The sequence below is a fragment of the Rana temporaria genome, chromosome 4 (assembly GCF_905171775.1).
Source record: "Rana temporaria chromosome 4, aRanTem1.1, whole genome shotgun sequence".
NCBI lineage: Eukaryota > Metazoa > Chordata > Amphibia > Anura > Ranidae > Rana > Rana temporaria.
This window is the reverse complement of record NC_053492.1, coordinates 350,370,989-350,397,529: the sequence shown is the minus strand read 5'-3', so window position 1 is coordinate 350,397,529 and position 26,541 is coordinate 350,370,989. Positions and strand designations below refer to the sequence as shown.

Genomic DNA, 26,541 nt, shown 5'->3' with positions numbered 1-26,541 from the left:
TACATGTCTCTATGCTTTTTTTTTTTTTAAATGAGAAAAATTAGACCACAACTAGGGAAAAACAAACATTTAATTAATAATTTACAGAATTTTACTAGAAAGTTTTATACCGGATCTAAGAATATCCAGGTACTGAAACTGCAGGAACCAGGGGAGAAGACACATATTAGTTAATCCACCTGGGCTATTCCTCCAGTACTCTGTCACTGCAGACAACCAATCATAAGTGGCAGAGACATTCCCCACAGCTGCATTTACACTGAGAATTTTTTTTTGATCCCCTGCAGATTTTGTAAGTTTGCACACTTACAAAGAAATGAAGGGGCTAGAATTTTTTATCATAGGTGTATTTTAAACGATAGAGACAGAGTATCAACCAAAATTCCAGAAAAAACACATGATACAAATGTTATAAATTGATTTGGATTTAAAATAGTAAAAGAAGTATTTGATCACCAAGCAAAACATGACTCCGTACATGGTGGAGAAACCTTGTTGGCAAGCACAGAGGTAACACATTTCTTATAGTTGGTTACCAAGTTTGCACACATCTCAGGAGGATTTTTGGTCCACTCTTCTTTACAGATCTTCTCCCTCCATACATTTTCTATGGGATTAAGGTCTGGAAACTGACCAGGCCACTTTATGACCTTAATGTGCTTCTTCTTGAGCCCCTCCTTTGTTGCCTTGGTGGTATGTTTTGGGTCATTGTCATGTTGGAAGACCCATCCATTACCCATCTTCAGTGTTATGGCTGAGGGAAGAAGATTCTCATCCAAGATGTCACAACACATGGCCCCATCCATTACGGCAAAGTTGGTCTGTACCTTTAGCAGAGAAACCGCCCTAAAGCATAATGTTTCCACCTCCGTGCTTGACTGTAGAGATGGTGTTCTTTGGTTCTTAGTCAGCATTTTTATTCCTCGAAACACGACAAGTCCCCCTCCTCAAAAAGGCACATGTACAGTCATGCCAATCAACGTCTAAATGATTCAGAGAAGGATTGGGAGAAGGTGTTGTGGTCAGATGTGTCAGGTCACCCGTAGCCAGGTGACGAGTGCACCCCGTTGGGGTCAGGGATGCACCACAGGGTGGTGAACCCTATGGCCGACTACTGCAAGCAGAGACGAAGCGTGAACTTAAGATCACCCAGGGCACGGAGTCTAAGACCCAGTTTTGTATTCACCAGAGCCTTTGATGGTAAGGATGGTCTTGGCCGCAACTGGGTCCAGGTCGCATCCCCGAGATTCCTCAAGTCACACTCCGCAGGGAGAAAGGGAAAGCAGTCAGCAGGACAAACAGTGGTGATGAGCAAGCAGAAGTCAGGGCAACAGGCAGACAAGGATAACCGTGGGACATGCAAATAGTCAGGGGCACAGGCAGACAAGGAAGTCGGGAACAAGCCAAAACGGTACACGGAAGATGAATGAAGCACTCTGCAAACAGGAACTAGCAACTACACTGCAGACAGGAACTAAGCATAGGAACACTGTTGAACAGCACTGCAGACCTGTAGAGCAACGGTTAATATAGGCTTCCTGGGATGGACTAGGGTGGAGCCATACAGGAAGAGGAAGTGATAAAAAGGGGAACCAGAGCAGGGTCGTCCTCTAATGAACACATGGAGATCAGGTAAGCAGACAGGCTTGTTGCATATTCATGACAAGATGAGACCAAAATTGAGCTCTTTGGCATTAACTCGACCCGCTGTGTTTGGATGGGAAAAAAATGTAGACCCTTCATTTCTTTGTAAGTGGGCAAACTTACAAGATCTGCAGGGGATCAAATAATTATTTTTCCCACTGTATGTGTGCGGCTGGAGGGTAAAGAATGCCATTTATGATTGGCTGTCTGCAGTGATAGCTTCCTGGCGGAGTAGCTTTGGTGGGTTTGGATTAATGTACAAACCCGCCTGAGCTCATTCCTGGTTGTTAGGGAAACCATTTAAAAAAGGGTTACAATTAGCATTAGTGTACCAACAGGCTCAATATTTGACCCAAGAGTATGAAATATAAGGTGTTCTAACACTTTAAGTCAGTGGTCCTCAAACTACAGCCTGTGAGCCAGATGTGTCCCATTGCTCAATTTTACACCAACAATGGGGCACACTATTCCTCCTCCCTTTTGACTCCAATGTTTTTTTACTACTGCCGACCCAACCCAATGGCATTGGGTCAATCAAAATTGATACTACTACCGATGCTCGAGTACTTTTTTACCCCTACAGGCAACAACCTTTCTTCCCAACAGTTTGAGGACAATTAATTAGTCCTTTTGTTAACATGTTTGAGGATCTATGCTTAAATCTATAGATTTTCCCACTGCAAGAGGTTTTTCATCAAAATTGGTTATTGCCAAAAAGGTTCTGCATGAAATCCTTATGCTAACAACATCCACAGTAATATTTACCAAGGAATTGATGGCACGATCTTGATCCAAAGAATGGATAAGATTGCCCTTGTGAGGTCAGGAAATTTCATGGGAAGGAGGAAGGCTGTTGCATTTAGATTTTATGTTACCTTCCTCTGGACTGCAAATGCTTGACATTTTCAACTCATTTACACCACTTTATTACTGAATATTTTAAATCTTAATTGTTATCTGCCCAGGAATTCTGACATCTTGCAGGTTTGAAGGAAGCTATGGTTGCTGTTAAAAATAAATAAATCTGATGTATGATCTCACTTTACAAACACCCCATATATATCTACTTGTATTACCTCAGCTGTTTGGTTGATCGAAACCAGTCTGCCACACTCTTAGATCTTATATGTGAAATCTTGTTTTACTGTCAGTTTATATAAATGAAACTTTCATGTTCCTCAGTTGTAACGTTAGTTTATTTCACATTTTCATGTTTGCATTGTGCAGTTTTTTACATAGAAAACTTGTAATGTGCTGTATATAATTACAAGCATGTTATACCGATTACAAGACTTTTTGATATCTGGAAAGATAAGTTATTACCAACCAAAGCTAATTTGAAAGCAAAATCTTGCTGCTTGTTGTAAAGCATTTTCAGTTTTTTTCTAGTTCTTGGTTCTTTTATTATGTTTAGTGCTGATTACATTTTAATATAAAAGGCAAAATGGAGGCTTTTACGCTTTTCATTTCTGTCACAAAAGTGATGTGGTGATGTGAATATTAATTTAAATTCTCTTATTCTAGTGTTTGCTTTCACAACCTAAATTCTGGGCCCTGCAGACAACGGCATTAATTTTGAGAACAAAGCTAGAGAGAGGAAGCACACGACGCGTTGAAAGAGCCATGATGCAGACTCAGGTAATATTTCTCTTCATTCTAAAATTCAGGAATATTCTGTAATTTTTTTTGCGCAATGACTGCTCAAATGACAAAAGTGAGACAAAAGGTAATTTTACTGCCAGCATAAAATGAGTTATCTTAATTGTACAGGACATAGACAGAATGTTCATACACCATACTTTGGGTGTATACCTTCAGACATGCCCCCAGGGAAACTCTATAACTCTACCCCACTTCATGTGCCCCAAGTTTTTTTTTTTTTGCTTATGTCTGAAGATGATGGACTTTTTCCTTTTCACAGAGAAAATCACCCTTAGCTGAACTAGTTCATTGTTTTTTTTTACTATTTTTTCTAATACTGCAATCAAGTCCTCGCCAGAATAGAAGCAGTTTATCTGGATCTGTAAAGCCTTGGGAGAGCCATACCTGGACTCGACCCTTTTGGGGAAGGCCTGCAATGTTGCTTTAGGCACTGGATTCTGCAACGCACTCACCTTGGTACCTGGTGCAACTCGCTGAGTTAGCCGCATGATGTTATACAGGTCCACAACCTGTAGTCCATCACTATGAAACCTAGTCCCCTTAAGATCCCTTAAGAGGTATGCCCAGTGTGACGAGTTAAGCCTGGACTTTATATACAGTGGGCAGGGTCATGCTGTATGTCATTAGTTTAACAATAATGTTAAAATGCAGCTACCGTATGTTCCAAGAGAGAAAAAAAAAAAAAAAAAAAAAAGAAAAATGACTGCTGCACACCCTTAAGAGTTATTACTACGTTTTATTAAATATCAGAAAATAGAGCATAAAAGGCATTAAAAACACACAGGTAACCAATAATGGTATAGTACCCTAGAAGTGACCTGAGAATACACTCACAAAAGCGAGACGGCAAAAATCAGTGACAAATTGAAAACTGGAGCTTGATCATCCAATAAGGAGATCTAAGTCCATAACTCACCCATTCACCCTCCACACAACACAAAGAGACCCCCCACCCCAAGCACATATAAAACCCTCACTGCTATCAATAATCCTAAAGATTTCCACACCATGCGGTGGTTCCCTGTAACTACAGGTGAAAGTACCACCGTCTAAGTGGGAAAAGTTGCAAAAAAGAAAAAGCTCAAAAATGGGGACATGAGAGGGATCCACTATATAGTGGTATAGTAATACTGCTCAATTGGAGATAAATGGCAAGTGATAAATCAGATGAGAGAGATATAGTCCCAGGGACCGCAGACAATTCTACTAGGCTGGAGAAAAAAAAAAAAGTGGTATATATATATATGTCTCTGCTCTTCAGATGGGTCGCCGCATCTGGCGTAAACAGTTGTTCAATTTCCATCAGATAGTAACTGATAAGGAGGCATTCAACAAGAATATATATTTGAGACACTGTAGTAGTGATCATTAAGTATCAGAGTTCACCTATGCTGCACTTGAGAGGACTATGCAACAATGTAGCCACAATTAATTGACGGGTTCCCATTACTTATGGGTAGTGTCCATTCTAATATATCAAGTAGATATGTCCATCAGATATTGAAATCTTGTTGAACTGCTAGTGGCAATTAGGCTTACATGAATATTGGATGTGTTGATATATACACTGTTGGTGAGCAGATAATTGATCAGCATTCCACAGAAAATAAACGGCTGAAGTTGTACTCACTGTTGGGCTGTTATGTGTAGCTCAGAGTTGTAGCTACCACATCAAATCTGTACTCACGTGCTGCCAGAGAGATTTGCAGCTGAGCCATCCATCCATGTGTAGCACACAGAGCCTGAAGCACTCCTCATCAGTGCAGTAATGATAGGTGAATGATATAGTAATGTCCAGTATAGAACTGCAATTATACAGTGTCTTCAATGATGTTAGGCAAATACCAATCTCCAAAGTTGAGAATAAAGGATGTATTAGGTCTCCATGGGGTCAGTCTCTCCAATTTGAGCGTGCAAGTAATGTTCAGATTGCACTGTTCATGTCTCCATGTGATACTTTTCCTTAAGCTGCTTAGTGGCTCAAGGTAACCATGTTACCGAGCTCCAAAAGAAAAAAAAGCACTGAGGTTCAAAATGTGCATCGGGGGGTCCCTGTACCCCAAGAGTTTACATGTTTCGTTCCTTTAGAACTAGGAACTTCGTCAGAACTGGGGGGCTATTGATCTTTACCTCCTATAAAAAGGGAATTCAGAGCTATCCATAATTAACCTAGATGTCAATCAGGTGTAATCAACCCATTATCTCATTTAACCATTAGGTTTACCTGGTGCTCTACATATCAATTTTAAATATACAATTAAAAAGAAACCCATAGCCAAAAAACCTATGTTGGTGTGCGCTGTCACATACAATTTATTCCCAATAGGAAAAACGCATTCATACACACTGCATCCATGCATCCATATAGTACATGTCCAAATAATATTTTTTAAAAATTTGAAACATATCGTATCCAAAAAGATCCATCCACATACCATCCGATTCCTATTTCACAAATATATCCAAATCGCAGAGGAAATTCTTTTCCATATTCTCTGGCAAGTGCATTTAACCACCAGGCAATACACTGCTTGGAATCTCTATGGAACCAGAAAAGGGATATGGATGGAGCACAGATAGAGAGGTGAGGGGTATATACATACCCAGTGCGACTGGAACACCCGGTCAGTTTCTATAGCTATGCATATCATATCCCATAGTAGATCAATATTCCCTACAAAAGCATAGGGCGTATCACTATCAATTCTACACAATGCATATGCATGCGATATACTCTTCACATATAGTATTTATTGAAAAAATGGATCGTGGTCGCACAAACATGACATTCAACATACTCACTACATGTGTGCGCATAATACATACACTCAAGCGTCCATATAATACCGATCGAATAATCACATTTTACATCCGGCTTTCCGGCTTTTCTATGTTCCATGCTTGTCCATATCGCATATGCGATATGGACAAGCATGGAACATAGAAAAGCCGGAAAGCCGGATGTAAAATGTGATTATTCGATCGGTATTATATGGACGCTTGAGTGTATGTATTATGCGCACACATGTAGTGAGTATGTTGAATGTCATGTTTGTGCGACCACGATCCATTTTTTCAATAAATACTATATGTGAAGAGTATATCGCATGCATATGCATTGTGTAGAATTGATAGTGATACGCCCTATGCTTTTGTAGGGAATATTGATCTACTATGGGATATGATATGCATAGCTATAGAAACTGACCGGGTGTTCCAGTCGCACTGGGTATGTATATACCCCTCACCTCTCTATCTGTGCTCCATCCATATCCCTTTTCTGGTTCCATAGAGATTCCAAGCAGTGTATTGCCTGGTGGTTAAATGCACTTGCCAGAGAATATGGAAAAGAATTTCCTCTGCGATTTGGATATATTTGTGAAATAGGAATCGGATGGTATGTGGATGGATCTTTTTGGATACGATATGTTTCAAATTTTTAAAAAATATTATTTGGACATGTACTATATGGATGCATGGATGCAGTGTGTATGAATGCGTTTTTCCTATTGGGAATAAATTGTATGTGACAGCGCACACCAACATAGGTTTTTTGGCTATGGGTTTCTTTTTAATTGTATATTTAAAATTGATATGTAGAGCACCAGGTAAACCTAATGGTTAAATGAGATAATGGGTTGATTACACCTGATTGACATCTAGGTTAATTATGGATAGCTCTGAATTCCCTTTTTATAGGAGGTAAAGATCAATAGCCCCCCAGTTCTGACGAAGTTCCTAGTTCTAAAGGAACGAAACATGTAAACTCTTGGGGTACAGGGACCCCCCGATGCACATTTTGAACCTCAGTGCTTTTTTTTCTTTTGGAGCTCGGTAACATGGTTACCTTGAGCCACTAAGCAGCTTAAGGAAAAGTATCACATGGAGACATGAACAGTGCAATCTGAACATTACTTGCACGCTCAAATTGGAGAGACTGACCCCATGGAGACCTAATACATCCTTTATTCTCAACTTTGGAGATTGGTATTTGCCTAACATCATTGAAGACACTGTATAATTGCAGTTCTATACTGGACATTACTATATCATTCACCTATCATTACTGCACTGATGAGGAGTGCTTCAGGCTCTGTGTGCTACACATGGATGGATGGCTCAGCTGCAAATCTCTCTGGCAGCACGTGAGTACAGATTTGATGTGGTAGCTACAACTCTGAGCTACACATAACAGCCCAACAGTGAGTACAACTTCAGCCGTTTATTTTCTGTGGAATGCTGATCAATTATCTGCTCACCAACAGTGTATATATCAACACATCCAATATTCATGTAAGCCTAATTGCCACTAGCAGTTCAACAAGATTTCAATATCTGATGGACATATCTACTTGATATATTAGAATGGACACTACCCATAAGTAATGGGAACCCGTCAATTAATTGTGGCTACATTGTTGCATAGTCCTCTCAAGTGCAGCATAGGTGAACTCTGATACTTAATGATCACTACTACAGTGTCTCAAATATATATTCTTGTTGAATGCCTCCTTATCAGTTACTATCTGATGGAAATTGAACAACTGTTTACGCCAGATGCGGCGACCCATCTGAAGAGCAGAGACATATATATATATACCACTTTTTTTTTTTTTCTCCAGCCTAGTAGAATTGTCTGCGGTCCCTGGGACTATATCTCTCTCATCTGATTTATCACTTGCCATTTATCTCCAATTGAGCAGTATTACTATACCACTATATAGTGGATCCCTCTCATGTCCCCATTTTTGAGCTTTTTCTTTTTTGCAACTTTTCCCACTTAGACGGTGGTACTTTCACCTGTAGTTACAGGGAACCACCGCATGGTGTGGAAATCTTTAGGATTATTGATAGCAGTGAGGGTTTTATATGTGCTTGGGGTGGGGGGTCTCTTTGTGTTGTGTGGAGGGTGAATGGGTGAGTTATGGACTTAGATCTCCTTATTGGATGATCAAGCTCCAGTTTTCAATTTGTCACTGATTTTTGCCGTCTCGCTTTTGTGAGTGTATTCTCAGGTCACTTCTAGGGTACTATACCATTATTGGTTACCTGTGTGTTTTTAATGCCTTTTATGCTCTATTTTCTGATATTTAATAAAACGTAGTAATAACTCTTAAGGGTGTGCAGCAGTCATTTTTCTTTTTTGTTTTTTTTTCTCTCTTGGTACATTATATTTTTGATTGCACCCCCCGAAAATATAGGTGAGTACTACATATTTGATAAATAGGTGGGATTCCCATATCCTTCTCTCCTTTGTTTATAGCTACCGTATGTTTGAATTGTATTCGCCTTAAAAGTGTAAACCTTTAAAATTTGTTGCTAAAATTCAACTGCTCAGTCTCAGGTGGATGACATCACACCACTGGTTGCATACTTTAACGCCACTTCAACCTAGGCCCCCTATAAGGTGCTTCCTCTTGCCCTTTCGCTATGGGGATTTTTTACAAGATGGTCTAGACCTGGGGTAACGCATACTTCTCATTCTGCCAAAGGCCTGCACGCAATGAAAAGGTTTATAAAAAAAATGTACATAAAGATTTATATTGCGGTATGGAATTCCGGTTACGAGACTGAAAGATTTATCACTGGACCACAAGTGCGTGACATCATCACACTTGTGCTCCATTGAGATCTATGAGTCTCACAGTGGAAGATGGAATTGTAGTCTTCTCATTCACAGATTCTGTGAACACATGACGTGACTGTGTGGGTGGGGTAATGCATAATCACAGCAAATTACAGCATATGCCAGGAGACTGTGGAAATAACTGACCTCGATATGGGTGTAACATGAAACATGGACAAAAAGTGGACTTGCAGACGAAGCTACGCAATCTTAATGCAAAACTAGTTAACGTCATCACGTCCGGTCGCCACGTAACAACACGGCTTCATTCCCCTCCAGCGATGACGAGCCTCTAAAGGAGGTAGTGGTACGATTACGTACCTAGTAACGGAGACGGACTTTCCTTTTAAGTTTGCCCAGCAGGCACCCTCGGATCTGGATCCTCTCATGTTCCTATCGTGGTGATGTGTCCTGTCACCTCAGCCTATATGCTGTCTCGGGCCCTAATGTCATACCACACATAGTTGCGGTATATATCTCTCCGCTCTTTGGAGCTCCATGACATCCACGGAAGTGGTAATGTATTTAATGATGAATCCCTGCGATGACAGCATATCTGTGTCTGATTTAACTTTATCAATAATACCGAGATAACCTGCTACTAGGGGCATACTTATTATGGTGATCTGAATATACAGTGGACATAGTGGATCGCTGGATGAGATAATTTGATGGACTGTGGTCCTCGTTACTCCCTGATCTCTTTTCACTTCCACTGATATAGCCAATTATTTATCTGGTTCTCCAGTTCTATTTTTCCCTCCTTTTGTTTTCTGTGGCTCGAGCCTCCAGGGGGTTTTATGTGTGGGTCTTAAACTCTATACCAGGGGTGTCCAAACTTTTTTCAAAGAGGGCCAGATTTGATGTAGTGAAGATGCGTGAGGGCCGATCATTTTGCCTGACATTCTTTGAACCATTAAAATGCAGTCACAGGGCCAGATTCTCGTCCAGCGGCGTAATTTTGTGCGGGCGTAACGTTTCTGCTTTACGTTACGCCTCCGCAACTTAGACGGGCAAGTGCTGTATTCTCAAAGCACTTGCTCCGTAAGTTGCGGCGGCGTAGCGTAAATCGGCCGGCGTAAGCCCGCCCAATTCAAATTTGGATCAGGGGGGCTTGTTTTATGTAAATGTACTGTGACCCGACGTGATTGACGTTTTTCCTGAACGGCGCATGCGCCGTCCGTGGAATTTCCCAGTGTGCATTGCTCCAAAGTACGCCGCAAGGACGTCATTGGTTTAGACGTGAACGTAAATGACGTCCAGCCCCATTCACCGACGACTTGCGCAAACGACGTAACTTTTTCAAATTTCGACGCGGGAACGACGGCCATACTTAACATTGTTACTCCGCACTTATGCCACCATATAGCAGGGGCAACTATGCGCCGGGAAAAGCCTAACGTAAACGGCGTAACTTTACTGCGTCGGTCGGTCGGGCGTAAGTTCGGGAATTCGCGTATCTAGCTAATTTGCATACTCAACGCGGATTTCGACGGCCAGCGTAAAATTGCAGTTACGATCCAACGGCGTAAGAGACTTACGCCTGTCAGATCTAACAGATATCTATGCGTAACTGATTCTAAGAATCAGGCGCATAGATACGACGGCGCAACGCAGAGATACGATGGCGTATCTGGAGATACGCTGTCGTATCTCCACTGAGAATCTGGGCCTAAGTGTGTTTGTCCGAGCACCAATACACTCTCCAACAAGAATGCTCTTGCCTTTGTGACTGTGTGTGGTGAAGAGATGAGCTTGGGTGTGTTATTTGGATATACCGTATTTATCGGCGTATAACACGCACCTTCACTTTAAGAGGGAAGTTACAGGGAAAAAAACAAATCAGTGCCCATCTGCAGCCTCACCATTGCCATGAATGCAGCCTCACCATTGCCATGAATGCAGCCTCACTATTGCCATCAGTGCAGCCTGATTGATGCCCATCTGCAGCCTTGGGGGGGACAGGCAGGGTGGCAGGACGATCGCCGACAGATTACATACAGGAGAATCTCCTGTTTACATGGCGGCTTCTTTAATACAAAGTCCCGCCTCCTATGATAGACCGAACAGTCGTCCAATGGCAACCCAGGAGACAGGACTTCCAATTACAGATGCTGCCAAGTAAACAGCAGATTCTCTTGTATGTAATCTGACAGCGCTCGTCCTGCCCCCTCCTTGTCCCCTCCGAGGCAGCACCCCCTGGGGGCCACAAATGATATGTATATCCAAATTACCAGGGGGGTCACATTAAACCGGAATGCGGGCCGGAATTTGGACATGCCTGCTCTATACAGCAATTTGTGCTATATGGGATTTTCCATTTAAAGTGGACCCCCCCTAAAATTACCTGGCGTCCGGACTGTGTTAATTGTTACATGTGTGTCGTGTGTCCTTGTTATGTGTGAGTAATCATGTTCTGATTGGCATTTCATTCAGTTCATTTGATACTCTTTTAGTCTCCCAATATTTATCCACCAACCATGTACATCATCTAATAAAGTATTTTTACTTTTTGATACGTCAGAAAATGTTTTGGTGTTCTTTAAGCCCCCTTCTTTTTTCAGTCACCCTGGATTGAAATATTTTGTTTATGTAGTTTGGGGCTGAACAACAATTGGTTATCACAGATTTACATGGCATACCATTAGCCTCATTTGCCTTCTCTTTTTTCAAAAAGTGGACTTAGTCTTTAATGCTTCCATTTTTATATACAGTTGCATAATATGACAAATGAATGAAAAAATAGACTCCAAATGTATTTTATTTGAATTTTTGTGTATTTGTCAGGCTATATTAAAAACAGAGCATTTTTTTTTTAATTAAAACATTTTACCAAATAAAAACCGTATACAGTATGAAAACACATTTTTTAGTATTGCAAATTAGGCTGACTTTTGGGAGGTATAACAAGTTGCAAACCATCTCTGTGTAATACACAGATGGAAACATGGCTCTTGAAAGCTACACACGTAGCTTGCAGTAGCATGTAGTAATGATTCATCACATACAATTGGAGCATTGTGCTGTAATTTACAATTATTCACACTTGTTAGTTACCTATTAGGCTTAAAACTGGAATGCAGTTTTAAGCCCTGGTTCACACTGATGCTACTTTGAAATCGTGCCACTTTACTTTAAGTAGCGCGATTTCAAAGTAGCAAGGTCAGCGCGATTTCAGGTGCTACTTGATAGACATTTGTGTGGCTTCATACACAGATGTCTATAGAAATCGCACCTGAAATCGGCAAAAGTAGTGCAGGAACTACTTTTAAAAATCGGTGCGGCGCTGCAAAATCGGTGTCGCACCGATTGGAACAGTGCCATTGCCGCCGATAGGCTGCGACTTGTCATGCAATTTGATCTCTCAAATCGCATGACAAAACGCTCCAATGTGAACCTAGGCTAAGCTGGGTATACACAGGCTGAATGTCTGCCAGTTCAACAGAAATGGACTGACATTGAGCCAGTGTGTACAGCAGCCTGTCCATCAGAAGCTGGCCTAACATCTGACATCTGTCGAACTGGCATGCTGGAAAACTATCAGCCAACTGGCATCCGATCAGTGCTTGCAGCCAATGGCTGTGAACGCTGATCAGTGTGCCCTGGGGGGGGGGGGTCTGGGGGGTTGTTTTCCTGTCGGAACTCAATAGCACAGCAGGAGAGATCGCTGTACTGATATCTCTAGTGTTAGTACAGCGATTTGTCAGTTTTTCTTCATTCAACCTGCTGGGTGGAACGAGAAACAACAATAGTGTATACCAGGCTTTACATATACTGCTAAATAGTTCCCACAAAAAGTATAAAAAAAAAAAGAAAAGTGGAATTAAAGAGTAACTCCACTTTTGTTGAGGAAAACAAAAACATTCCCTTCTGGGTGATCTCTGTACTTTACAGGGATTTTAAAACCTTTTCTAGCAGATTTATACCTTTTTGTTATTGTGAAGAAAGGGCTTTTTTCACCAGCTTAATCACATACCCAATCTGAATGAGAGGGGCTAATTTATTAGTAATCAGCTGATGCACTTTCTGTGTTCTAAGGAGAAGTTGCATTGTCTGCATCCCTTAAGAAGTGATTAACCCTTGGTCTCACCAAAACTTGCATTTCTATCACAAGGGTGCCTAATCTGACTTGTATCTCTTGTATCTTAGTGCAGACTTCTGGGAAAATCAGCGAGCCAATCACAAAAGCAGTAAATTAAATGTTTGAAGGTGTTCTGTACACCACCTGTGTAGCCATATTGCATTACATTTTAGCTGTAGACTGAACAGGTTATTTTAAGCAATTGTATAAGCTACCGTATTTTCCGGCGTATAAGACGACTTTCTGGATGCAAAAAAATGCATCCAAAGTCCCCCCGACTTTGGATGCATTTTTTTGCATCCAGAAAGTCGTCTTATACGCCGGGGACGGTCTCCGTGCTGCGGGCGTCAATGATTTAAAAGCCGCTCCTTCTCCTCAGAGTGTCCTGTGATAGGCGGAACACAAATCTTCCTAGCAGCGCCTTTGTTCTGTGTTCCTCCTATCACAGATGCCTTCTCATCCTCAGACGAGATGAGAAGACGTCCGTGATAGGCGGAACACAGAACAGAGGCGCTGCTGGGAAAATTTGTGTTCCGCCTATCACAGGACAGTCTGAGGAGAAGGCGCGGCTTTCAAATCATTGACGCTCGCAGCACGGAGAACGTCACGGCCTGGTAGTCGATTCAGAAAAATGTGAGTGATTGCACTGTTCGCACAGTGGGGGGCAAGTGATGGCACAGTGGGGGGCAAGTGATGGCACAGTGGGGGCATGTAATGTAATGACACAGTGAGGAATGTAATGTAATGGCACAGTGAGATTTGAAAAAGCCTGTTTCTGTCAGCGGTTCTGGCTACCCCTCAGCTTCCAGAAAGACTAGTAGGAAGGGGGTAGTCTTATATGGCGAGTATATCCCAAAACCAACATTTTTCCTGGAAAATTAGGGGGTCGTCTTATACGCCGGAAAATACGGTATATTCTTTTTTAGTTTGCATTATTTTCCCATGAAAGTAGAGTTACTCTTTAAGTATTCATGCAGCACATTTATTAATGTGTTCTCTCTAGCTCATTTTTAAAACATATTTGCACATTTTCTTGTGTAGAGCTAATCTTTGTATGAACTATGCGCTCCATTCATTATACATTATGAGAGTGGTCTGGCCAAATTTTTAGATCACCCATAGATGTGGTGATATATTTGTTTAGCTGAGGTCCAGCTCATTGCGGCATACACCCTGTTTTTAATTTAGGTATTTTGTTTTGTCTGGAGATATCATTCCTGGCAAGCGTACTGGGGTCTGTGTATAATAATATAATGCCTATTCATTGCCACGTTGTTTAGATCATATATTAAAAATTCTTGGCACAGTTTCAATGCATTTTGAAAGCACTGCATTGTTTCTCATTTCTTTTTTCAAGTATCCAGTTTCTGTACAGTGCCAGAGTTTATGCACTACAGCTCATTGTCTGTGCATGTATAAGTCGCTGTTCTTTGTCTTTGTAAACTAGAAACAGACAACCCCTCCCTTTAATTTTTCAACAGGATCATATTTGTTTTTATATAACTTTGACAGAATTTCTGAGACATTGTCAATATGTGTATTGTTTAGTTTGCGCCTTATAAAGTATTAAGGTGATATGTAAAGTATTGATGCACCGATATATCTACCACCTGAAAATTATTGCCCGAAAATAGAGTTATGGGTATTTTGCCGATACAATAAAAGGTGCAGATAATAGCATGCTGCATCCCATTGACTTCAATGCAAAAGCGCCACCTCATGACTTCAATGCAAAAGCGCCACCTATTGACTTCAATGCAAAAGCTCCACCTATTGACTTCAATGCAAAAGTGCATCCCATTGACTTCAATGCATAAACGCCCCCTATACTTCAATGCAAAAAGCGGTCCCATTGACTGCAATGCAAAAATGCCAGCCACATTAATAATTGTTTTTAAAAACTGTCCGTTTTGGTTTTCGGCCAAGTGCATCCTGAACTTTTGGTTTCGGTACTGGAATTTTCCTTTTTGGTGCACCACTAATGTAAAGTTGTGAATACTGTACAGTATAAACTTATTTACAAAAGATCTTGTTATTACCAGTTTTCTATTTGCTTTATTGGGACGCTGTCACACTTTGAATAACAATTGCGTGGTCATGCTACACTGTAACCTTGTGACATTTTTATAATTTTCTTCACACAAATAGCACTTTCAGTTTGTGGTATTTAATCACTGCTGGGGTTTTTATTTTTTTACAGTAAATTTTCTAAATAAGTAATTTTTCTGCTGATGAGGCGGCACTGGTGGGCACTAATAGACTACACCGAAGAAAATGGAATTCAATGCCAAAATTATATATATATATATATATATATATAATTTATTTATTTTCCTTGTTAAAGTTTTCAAACTAATTTTGTTTTTGTGAGGAAGTAAGACAAAACTTAGACAAAGGCATAACTGTGGATATGGTATCTTTATATATAGTATACACAGAGTTTCCCACAGATGGCTAATGTCTAATGTTAAAGCGGAGGTTCACCCAAATAACATCTATATCAGACCAACTTTGTTATACTTCTAACATGTACAGTCCGCATTTTTTTTTTAGGCTGTACATACCTTATAATCTATATTTGCAATCCGGCTTCCGGGTACTTCTCCCCACGGGAGTAGGCGTTTCTATGCTGAGGGAAATGTCATCTGGGAGGTCGCCCAGATGATTGACGTCCTTTCAGAAAAAGTTCCCCCGGCAGATAAGGCCCCTCCCCCCGTATTGCGTAGGCGAGTCACGGCGTTTCCCAAAATACAAACATGCAGAGCTGCATGTCGGCTCTATACGGCGCCTGTGCACCGACTAGGAGCCATGTAGAGCTGACTGCGCAGGCACCGTATAGAGCCGACTCGCAGCTCTGCATGTTCGGCTTCTTTCGGAAAACGCTGTGACTCGTGACGCGCCTACCCAATACGGGCCTTATCCGCCGGGGGGAACTTTTTATGAAAGGACGTCAATCATCTGGGCGACCTCCCAGATGACATTCCTCCTCAGCAGAGAAATGCCTACTCCCGCGGGGAGAAGTACCCGGAAGCTGGATTGCAAATATAGATTATAAGGTATGTACAGCCTAAAAAAAAAAATGCGGACTGTACATGTTAGAAGTATAAAGAAGTAGGTCTGATATAGATGTTATTTGGGTGAACCTCCGCTTTAAGGTTTATAGACTTCATTCTGTAAATGGATAGAATACATGCTTTATGACTGTATTTAGAGTGAAGTGATTATTCATACTCTAGTCCAAAGTCATTTGAGGTGTAACCCAAGGTTCAGTGTTGAGACCCTTACTTTTTAAAGTGGTTGTAAAGGCTTAAAGTGACATTAAAGCCTTGTTTTAAAAATGTTTTAAATAACAAACATGATATACTTACCTGTTCTGTGCAGTGTTTTTTCCCACATCCTTTTCTTCTAGGGATCCCCTGCTGGCACTTTTGGCTCCTGCTCTTCGGTGGGTGCACCCATGCGTGCTTGCTCCTGAGCTCCGTTGTCTCTGGCAATGGACGCAGCAGCAGGGTTCAGGAGCGATCATACATGGGTGCCACCATGGAAATCGGCTTTCCATTGGGGAACCTGCCGAAGAGCAGGAGCCCAGAGTGCCCAGCCCCCCACTCCCCTGTCGCAGTATTTGATTGACAGCAATGCCACTATCAATCTGCCCAATGAGGGGGGAGTCAGTGGCTGGAGCTGCTGCTTTTGTGCATGTCGCTGGATCGGGCTCAGGTAAGAAAAGGTCTGGTCTGGGGAGAGCTGCAGCACAGAAGGTTTTTCATAGACTGCATTAAGGTGAAAAACCGTAAGGCTTTGGAACCTATTTAAGGTTTTTACCTGAATGCATTCTTTGCATTAAGGTAAAAAACCTTTCATGGTCTGTTCCCCCCTTCCAGCTCCAGTTTAATGCTTACCTGAGCCTGATTTCGATCCAGGGTTGTGCCCAGGAGCAAGTGGCACTACTCTCTCTCTCTCCCTTTCCTCACAGGTCAAGACTCCTGCTGTCTAATCAGATCCTGTGAGGAGGGAGCGAGGTGCAGGGCTGAGCTTGCACGTCTGTCATTTTGCCAAGCAGTTTGCTAGGGGGGGCAGACACAGAAGAGAAGGATTGGACAGCTCTGGTGGGGTACCCAAGAAGAGGAGGTTTGTGGCCGCTTTGTGCAAAACGTTTGCATAGTTCGGGTAAGTATAATATGTTTATTATTATAATTTTTTTATTAACTTTATCACTTTAGCCTATTTATAAATGCTATAGAGTTTGGCATTAAATGTACCATTAATGTGTTGGCAGATGACATGCTGTGTAATGACATAACGCCCTTACAGGATGTCTCCAACTTACAAGCAGCCCTCAACGCACTTTTTAATTGGGCAATTGAGGCTTTTTGTTTATGTGTAAAGTTAAGTACTTGGGTCTAAAAGGTGCATGCATCAGACATTCTAGGGAAAGTAACACTGGGAAAGTCAATAACAGAGAAGAACCTGGATGTTTGGTAGTTCATAGACTTAATAACAGTATGCAAAGCAAAGCTACAGTTTCTAAATCAAGAACAATACTTTCTTGTAGTAAAGGAGGTGTAAATGGCAGAGAGAGACCTATAGTGCACTGCGTAGTTGGTAAGGTTGAATAAAGTCACCCATCCACCTGGTTCAACCTGTGTGTGTATGTTTGTCATTACCATTTTTCAATTCCATGTATATTGCATTTGCTAAAAAACACCTCTTAGGCTGGGTTCACACTAGTGCGAATTGGATGTGGTTTTCTCTGCATGACAGGAAATTGTGACCGTCTCTATATGGAGCCGATTTACAAATACCTGTTGTGGTTGTGTTGTCCTGTCTTTGGATCCTGGCTCAGTTTCAGTACAAAAAATTGTCCCTGAAACGGAGAACAGGGATGCACCGGACCCCTGCTGCAAGCCGCATCCAGCAGCAGTGTGAACCCAGCCTAAAAGTTTTTTTAATTCATCTACTCTCCCCGCTGGCACCACCAACTGTGGAAGGGATTTCCTCATATAAAACATTCGTAAGACCTCATCTAGGATTTGCGGTTCAGTTTTGGGCATCAGTTCACACAGTTGTAGTTTGTTCCTTTAGTGCCGCCAAGAACACTGCAGGTCTGTCCACCTCTCTCTCAATAAGTGGCCTCAGCATATATCAGACACTTGTGTCCTATCAACCAGGTGCAAATCCGAAGTGAAGTATTTTACTTATGAAAGCTCTACAGTCTGGGTACAACCTGCATCCTTTCCATGACTTCCCCTTGCACCATCTAAAGCCAGTTTTGTCTGTTTGATATCAGTGTATTTGTCTCAATTTAATGACTTGGTGTAAAATATGAAAAATAAGTGAACAATTCCAAACTACTTAACTTAAATGGTTATAAAAATAATTCATCCATTTTCAGACCACTTAAAGTAAAGCTATGGGCAACATACAAAACTGAGTATCTTATGTAGGCAGCCGTTGAGAGTAACACTACCCATTCGGTTTTGTCTGTATGCCACATATAATATAAAAATCAATTACCGTACTTGATGATCCTTCATTCACTTCTATGAAAGGAGCAGGCAGATAATTGAAAGGTTCACCCCCTCTATTCATAGACAACGATTTATTCATAGAACTTGTAGTAAGGCTTCTAAGAATGGAGGATCTGGGCAGAAAGGGTGGGCATACTCGGGCACTCTTGATGTATGCCTGTGACAACTTCTCACACCAGAAGCTTATTACAGCATCAGTGAACGAAAGATTTTTATTGATTTTTACTGAACTAAAAGACAGAATTACAAAGACACATCACACTGAAGGCAAGTAATGTCCCTTGTGCTTATTTTGTATTTTGTTAAGGTAATCTTAGGCTTTAATCATGAATGAATGAGTACAGAGCCGTGTCAATTTGCCTTTTATATCTGCCTTGAATTCAGCTTTAAAATGCCTAGTCTGATCACAATCTTGAAGAAAACCGCTTACATAGAAACCCGGTTTCCTTACTGATTAATGAGGAAAAGGGTGTGTAAAGCCTTAATTGTTATAGACCACTACTGTGAAATGTACTGAGGCCTGAAATTATTAAGAAAATATAGCATTTTAAATACTATTTTCCTATTTAGTGTTGAATTTGACATTTCCCTCTTAATGGAACTTTAATCTTGATCAAAGGAAGCCTATTTTATTGTTTGGTAAATAATTTTCTCTGCTTGGGTCATGTTGGATTTGAAGGAAGTAATCATGCTTATTAGCTATTAAAAGTGTTGGCAACAGTTGAACAAGCCTGAGTGGAATGTGAAACTTGCAGAAACCTTTGGTGGGTTTATTGTAATAAGTAGTGTGTTGCTTCTTGCAGTGTTTTTACAGAGGTCTTGCAATAGTCACCCACAAAGTATTAAACCCCAACTCCTAACATTTTGTTTTATTATTAAAGTACAAATTAAAAAAAAAGATTAGGCTGCAATTGCTCACCTTAAATCTGGAGCTGCCCCCGAAGTATACAAAAACTAAGTAAAACATAGTGTGCAAGGGGGTGCTCCAGAGGGAAGTGTATATCAAGCCAGAAAGTTATTTTCTCTTTTGTTAATGGATGGACACAGCCTTAATCTTGACATAGTGGGAATAGCCTATCTTTAGGAGTGACTAGGCAGAAAGTGTTAACTTCAAAGCTGAACCGCCCCGCCCAGGGTGCGGTCCCACTGACTATATGCTCTCAGCCTGCACCAAGCAGTTCAGTTTTTTCTGCCTAGTCTAGGAGAAGACATGGCTCCCTTCAGGCCCAGGGCTTGGAGGCTTTTAGTTTGGATACATTTTTTGGATTTTTTATTTATTTATGTAAGTTTTTCCTGCGATCTTCGATCAACTGCCGACTGGGCGACAGGCTGGATCCCAGATCCTTGTATTGTTCCCAGTTTCGGCCATCGAGCGTGTGCCGACCATAGCTGCGTCGTCCACGACATGCCCGTCGCTCTACGGGTGGCCGGTGAGCTATACGCTCCTCGGCCGAATGGGGGCTAGAAAGCGCCCCCGCCATCTGCTGGGGACAACTCAGATGCGTTGCCGAGTCCAGCTAGCGCTCATGACCCTGGCCCTGAGGTATCTGAAGATGTGGACCAAGAACCCTCTTGAAGAGAGTTTCTTGAAAAGATGGACCTCGCCCCGGATAGTGGACCCTCCTGTGTCCAGATTAAACAAGCTCCACCATACCAGTGGAGGGGGCACCCGCCTTCAAAGATCCTGCGGACGAGAAGGCTGAAGCGATCACCCGCAACCTGTACACGGTAGTGTGTTTGACGGTATGCCCAACCATAGTTGGGGCCCTGGTGTCTCAGACACTCACGGAAGGGGCAAAGATGCTGCTCAATGGGTTCCAAGCGTCAGCCTTCCTCGAACGAGGTAGCTCTAGCTGACGGCCTAAAATTCATTTGTGAATCAGCCTTGGACACTATTCCTCTGCTGGCCAGAGCTTCAGGTCAGGCGGTGGCGTTACGCCGTCTACTTTGGTTAAGATTTGGTCTGTCAACCAATCTTCCAAGAAAGCCCTGATGGACTTGCCCTTTAAGGGCGACAGACTTTTTGGAACTTCTCTGGATGACATTATTTAAGATGCTACAAGAGGTAAAAGCACACTGCTCCCCCAGTCCAAAAAGGGGAAGGAGCCACACCGTAGGCAAGGGCCCTTTACTGCACACAAGCGTTTTTTTGTCCGCCCAGTATGGCTGGTAAAAGACCACAGGCCAATAAAGCGCCTGCTCAGGGACTGAGACGTCCCTGGTTTCCCAACGCCGGGTGGTTATTCCTGTCCCAGTACAGGATCGGTTTCATGGGTTTTACTCCAATCTGTTCATAGTACCAAAGAAGGAGGGCGTTCACCCAATTCTGGACCTCAGGGCCCTCAATTGCTTTGTGAAGGTACAAGGATTCCAGATGGAATCGGTTCACTCTGTCGTCACTGCCCTCCAGCCGGGGGACTCTCTGGCATCCTTGGACATCAGGGATGCCTATTTACATGTCCCCATATGCACAAAGAATCAGAGACTTCTGCGCTTTGCGGTCGGGGAAGACCACTATCAATTTGTGGCTGTCGCCTTTGGCCTGGCCTCGGCACCAAGGGTGTTCACCAAGGTGCTTGCCCCAATTCTCGCCCTACTAAGACAACGTGGCATCGCTATCGTGGGCTACTTGGACGACCTGCTTCCGAGGGCTGCTTCAGCCTCAGAATTAGAGGTGAGCGTGTCTATAACCTGTCAGACCCTCAGACACTTTGGGTGGCTACTGAACATTCAGAAGTCAGTAAGGGACCGACTCAACGCCTAGTATATCTGGGATTGATTCTGGACTCCTCAGAGGCAAAGGTTTTCTTCCCTGTGGAAAAGTGTCAGACCCTTCGGGCTGCGGTCCGGCAGTTGACATCCCAGAAATGGTCGTCACTCCGCTTTTGAATGCGAGTCCTGGGCCTCATGGTGGCCTCCTTCGAGGCAGTACAATATGCGCAATCTCACACGAGTGCTACAGAAGGAAATTCTGTCGAGATGGGACAAGTGCCCATCATCCCTGGATTATCAAATCCGGGTGAGCCACCTGGTCAGGACCTCCCTAGTTGGTGGCTGACCTCACCGGCACTTCTGTCGGGGAAGTCGTTCCTTCCTTATAACTGGATAGTCATCACGACGGACGCCAGCCTTACCGGTTGGGGGGGAGGGGTCTGGGGGGTTCAGTCGACCCAGGGTCGCTGGTCTCCAGAGGATTCCCATTTGCCAATCAATGTCCTGGAACTTCGGGCGATCAGGCTGTGCCTCTCCACATGGTCTCAGAGGCTACGAGGGCGTCCAGTCAGGATCCAGTCGGACAATGCCACGGCGGGGGCATATGTCAACCATCAAGGAGGAACAAGAAGCTCGGCTGCAGCGTCAGAAGTCGCTCACAGCTTAAGGTGGGCAGAAAGGAGCGTATCGGCCCTGTCGGCCATATACATTCCGGATGTGGAAAACTGGCAGGCAGACTACCTGAGTCGCCAGATGCTGGACCAAGGAGAATAGTCTCTGCACCCACAGGTGCTTCAGCTCCTTTGCCAAAGATGGGGCACGCCAGACGAAGATCTCCTGGCGTCTCGACTCAATCGGAAGGTATTGAGGTTTGTGGCCAGGTCAAGAGACCCATGGGCGGACGCGACAGATGCGTTAGTGGCGCTGTGGAGTCAGTACCGGCTAATCTATGCCTTCCCTCCTCTAAAGCTCCTGCCTCTTCTGCTTCGCAGAGTGGAGGCAGAGGGGATTCCTATGATCCTAATTGCTCCGGTTTGGCCTCGGCGTCCCTGGTATGCCGATCTAGTGCGGCTAGTAGCAGACGTCCCTTGGCGTCTACCGCTGACAGTGGACCTGCTGTCACATGTCCCATACTGCATCCTGCTTTACAGTCGCTGCAGGGGGTTTGGCATGTGGCCCCTCCGGTCCGTCCTCCACTACCTCCGTGATGATTTGAATAGCAGAAGCACCTTGGCGTCTACCGCTACGAGAGGACCTGCTGTGGCAAGGTCCCATAGGTCATCCTGCTTTACAGTCAATGGCTTTAACGGCATCTAGGTGCCTCAGAAACCACCGTTTGAGAACATTAGGGAAGTTCCCTTGTTGACTCTTTTTTAGAAAGTGGTCCTTTTGGTTAGGTCAGTTAAGATTCTGAGCTGGCAGCCTTGTCTTGAAAGGCTCCCTATCTGATCTTCAATAAGGATAAGGTGGTGCTGCATCCACAGCCTTTTTTCTTCCTAAGGTCATTTCGACCTTCCATCTCAAGGAAGACATTGTACTGCCATACTTGTGTCCTCATCCGTCAAATCCTAAGGAGACGACGTGGCATCCCTTGGACGTTGTCCGAGCTCCAAGAATATACTTGTCTGTTACTGCTCCGTTCCTGAGTTCAGACTCACTGTTTGTTTCGGTGGCTGGTCCCAAGACTTACAGACTTACGCCATAAAGGGTGGGGCGCCTCCCTATCACAATGCATTCGACTAGGGCAATGGTGCCTCTTGGGTTTTCTGACATCTAGTGTCTGTTTCCCAGGTGTGTAAGGCGGCGACCTGGTCGCCCGGCCACACTTTCACTAAACTTTACAAGTTGATGTGAGTGCATCTTCGGATGCTTCTTCGGTCGCAAAGTTTTGCTGGCGGCTGTTTAGAGTTACAACTCCTCAGTTGAGGAGCTCTGTTTTGTTTTGGGGTGAGGTTTAATTTTATGCTTCCCACCCCTCATTTTGACACTGCTTTGGGACGTCCCACTATGTCAAGATTAAGGCTCTGTCCATCCATGAACGAAAGAGAAAATAGTATTTTATGCTCACCGTAAAATCTCTTTCTCTGAGTTCATGGATGGACACAGCACCCACCCCTCTCTTTTTTTAAAGTTTGTACTGCTTGCTACGAACTGAACTGCTTGGTGCAGGCTGAGAGGATATAGTCAGTGGGACTGCACCCTGGACGGTGCGGTTCAGCTTTGAAGTTAACACTTTCTGCCTAGTCACTCCTAAAGATAGGCTATTTCCCACTATGTCAAGATTAATGTGTCATAGTTACATAGTTAGTCAGGTTGAAAAAAGACACAAGTCCATCCAGTTCAACCACAAAAAAACAAACAAACAAAACAAAAAACACAGTACAATCCCATATACCCAACTCCATACCCACAGTTGATCCAGAGGAAGGCAAAAAACCCCAGCAGAGCATGAGATCCAATTTGCTACATCAGGGGAAAAAAAATCCTTCCTGATCCCCCGAGAGGCAATCGGATTTTCCCGGATCAACTTTACCTACAAATCTTAGTACTCGGTTATATTCTGTACATTTAGGAAAGAATCCAGGCCTTTCCTAAAGCAATCTACTGAGCTGGTGTCAGGACCGTTAAGGTAAGTACTCACCAAGACCGAGATGCCGAGGGTGGCTACCTTTGCGACTCTGTTCACCTCACCCTCTGGAGATGGAGACAGCGAGGAGGGGCACAAAGAGGCACCGGCTGCCGGCAGCGGAAGATGATTAGCTGGAAGTCACTGAAGCTATGATTCGGAGACACCAAGGGAGCTGTAGCAGATGAGGTGAAGATGCCGGTGCAAGTCAGAGTCCACGGGTTTGAGAGCCTGATCAGGTCAAGCAGGAAGTCCAGGAAACAAGCCGAATGGTCAGGGGTTCCAGAAGGTAGAGAGTCCAAAACGGGAAGCCAGGGATCAAAGGAATGGAGACGGAAGCGGGTCCAGTAAACAAGCCAGGAGGTCAAAGCGTAGGAGAAGGCAAAGAGTAGTCAAGTCCAAATCCGGGTCAAAACAGGTCAGAATACAGGTAATCTTCCAAGGTACTTCAGGTAAAGCTGACAACGAACCAGCAATTAGCAAGGAGGAAGGGGCTGGCTTAAATAGGCCGCTCAGGCCACTGATTGGTCCAAAGTAACATAGGTTCAGCACCAGGCTCCAACGGACAGCAAGCAAGGTAACACTTGAGCAGTGGCTCAGAGGCAAAGAGCTGGACTTGTAATGGATAGGTCCTAGGTTCAATCCCACCCAGAGCCAACTGGGGAATGTGACCGTAAAGGGCAGTGCCCTGACAGCTGGCCAGAACCACCTCTGGAGGGAGTCTGTTCCACATTTTCACAGGTCTTACTGTGAAGAAACCTTTCCGTATTTGGAGATGAAATCTCTTTTCCTCTAGACGTAAAGAGTGCCCCCTTGTCCTCAGTGTTGACCGTGAAGTGAATAACTCAACACCAAGTTCACTGTATGGGCCTCTTATATATTTGTACATGTTGATCATATCCCCCCTTATTCTTCTCTTCTCAAGAGTGAATAAATTCAGTTCTTCTAATCTTTCCTCATAGCTGAGCTCCTCCATGCCTCTTATCAGTTTGGTTGCCCTTCTCTGCACTTTCTCCAGTTCTCCGATATCCTTTTTGAGAACTGGTGCCCAAAACTGAACGGCATGTTCCAGATGAGGTCTTATTAATGATTTGTACAGGGGCAAAATTATATCCCTGTCTCTGGAGTCCATACCTCTCTTAATACAAGAAAGGACTTTGCTCGCTTTGTAAACCGCAGCTTGGCATTGCATGCCATTATTGAGCTTATGATCAACTAAAACCCCCAGATCCTTCTCCACTACGGATCCCCCCAGTTGTACTCCCCCTAGCATGTATGATGCATGCATATTCTTAGTCCCTAAGTGCATAACTTTACATTTATCAACATTAAACCTCATCTGCCACTTATTCGCCCAATTAGACAGAGCATTGAGGTCGGCTTGTAAATTGGAGACATCCTGCAAGGACGTTATTCCACTGCATAGCTTGGTGTCATCTGCAAAGACAGAAATGTTACTTTTGATCTCAGACCCAATATCATTTATAAATATATTGAAAAGTAAGGGTCCCAGCACTGAACCTTGGGGTACACCACTGATAACCTTAGACCATTCAGAGTAAGAATCATTAACCACTACTCTCTGAATTCTGTCTTTCAGCCAGTTTTCTATCCATTTACAAACTGCTATATCCAATCCTGTAGACCTTACCTTACACATGAGCCGTGTGTGCGGAACTGTATCGTATGTATCGAATGTGTCCATTCATGAACTCGGAGAAAGAGATTTTACGGTGAACATAAAATCCTATTTTTTTATAGTTTTGCAATGGTGACTGGTTAGAACCCCTGTTGAATACATTTGGGGCCAATCACACTTCCCTGATTGTATGGCATGATGGATCAATACAGTACATGTTGCCGAGAATGTGTTTTTAGCACGACAGCATCACGCTGATTCTCGGCGACATGGTGCCGACATCTCGCACTCACTGGAATAGACAAAGCACATTCCAGCGAGCGCGTCATAGAAGCGACGGGAGATCCGACTTGGATTCCCGCCAATTCTAGGTGCGGCATTTGGTATGCATTCCTGAGAGGGAGAACTCCACGCCAATTTTTAAATAAAAAACCGACATGGGTTCCCCCCCAGGAGCATACCAGGACCTTAGGTCTGGTATGGGTTGTAAGGAGACCCCACCTATGCCAGAGCACCCTGTCCCCATGTTAAGGACAGGGCCTCTTGCCGACAACCCTGGCCGTTGGTTGACGGGGTCTGCGGGCGGGGGGCTTATCGGAATCTGGGAGCCCCCTCAAATAAGGGGGCCCCCAGATACCGGCCCCCCACCCTAAGTGAATGGATATGGGTTACATCGTACCCCTACCCATTCACCTGGAGGCAAAGTGTTAAAGTTAATAAACACACGACACAGGGTTTTTTAAATAATTTATTAGTCTGCTCCTGGGCCCCCCCCTGTCTTCTTAAGCTCTTTCACCAGGGGGGGCTTCTTCCGCTCTCCGGTGGGTCTTCTGCTCTCCGGGGGACTTCTCCGCTCTCGGGGGTCTTCTCTGCTCTCCGGGGGTGTTCTCCGCTCTCGGGGGGTCTTCTTCTATCTTCGCCGATCTCCGCTGTTGACTCGGCGCACCCCGGTTCTTCTCCCGATGTCCGGTGCCTTCTCCTTCAGGGCTGGCCGCCGCTATCTTCGTGTGTTAGCTCAGTTAC

The 26,541-nt window shown here is 43.6% G+C and overlaps 1 protein-coding gene across 2 annotated transcripts in view; it reads left to right on the top strand.

Annotated features, from left to right (window-relative positions):
* TTC27 (tetratricopeptide repeat domain 27) overlaps positions 1 to 26,541 on the top strand; it is a 502,742-nt gene that overhangs the window by 346,072 nt on the left and 130,129 nt on the right. For both annotated transcript variants that reach the window (XM_040350814.1, XM_040350813.1), the window contains exon 11: positions 3,169 to 3,282. In XM_040350814.1, the coding sequence (XP_040206748.1) occupies positions 3,169 to 3,282 (114 nt within the window). The remainder of the gene's footprint in view (positions 1 to 3,168; positions 3,283 to 26,541) is intronic.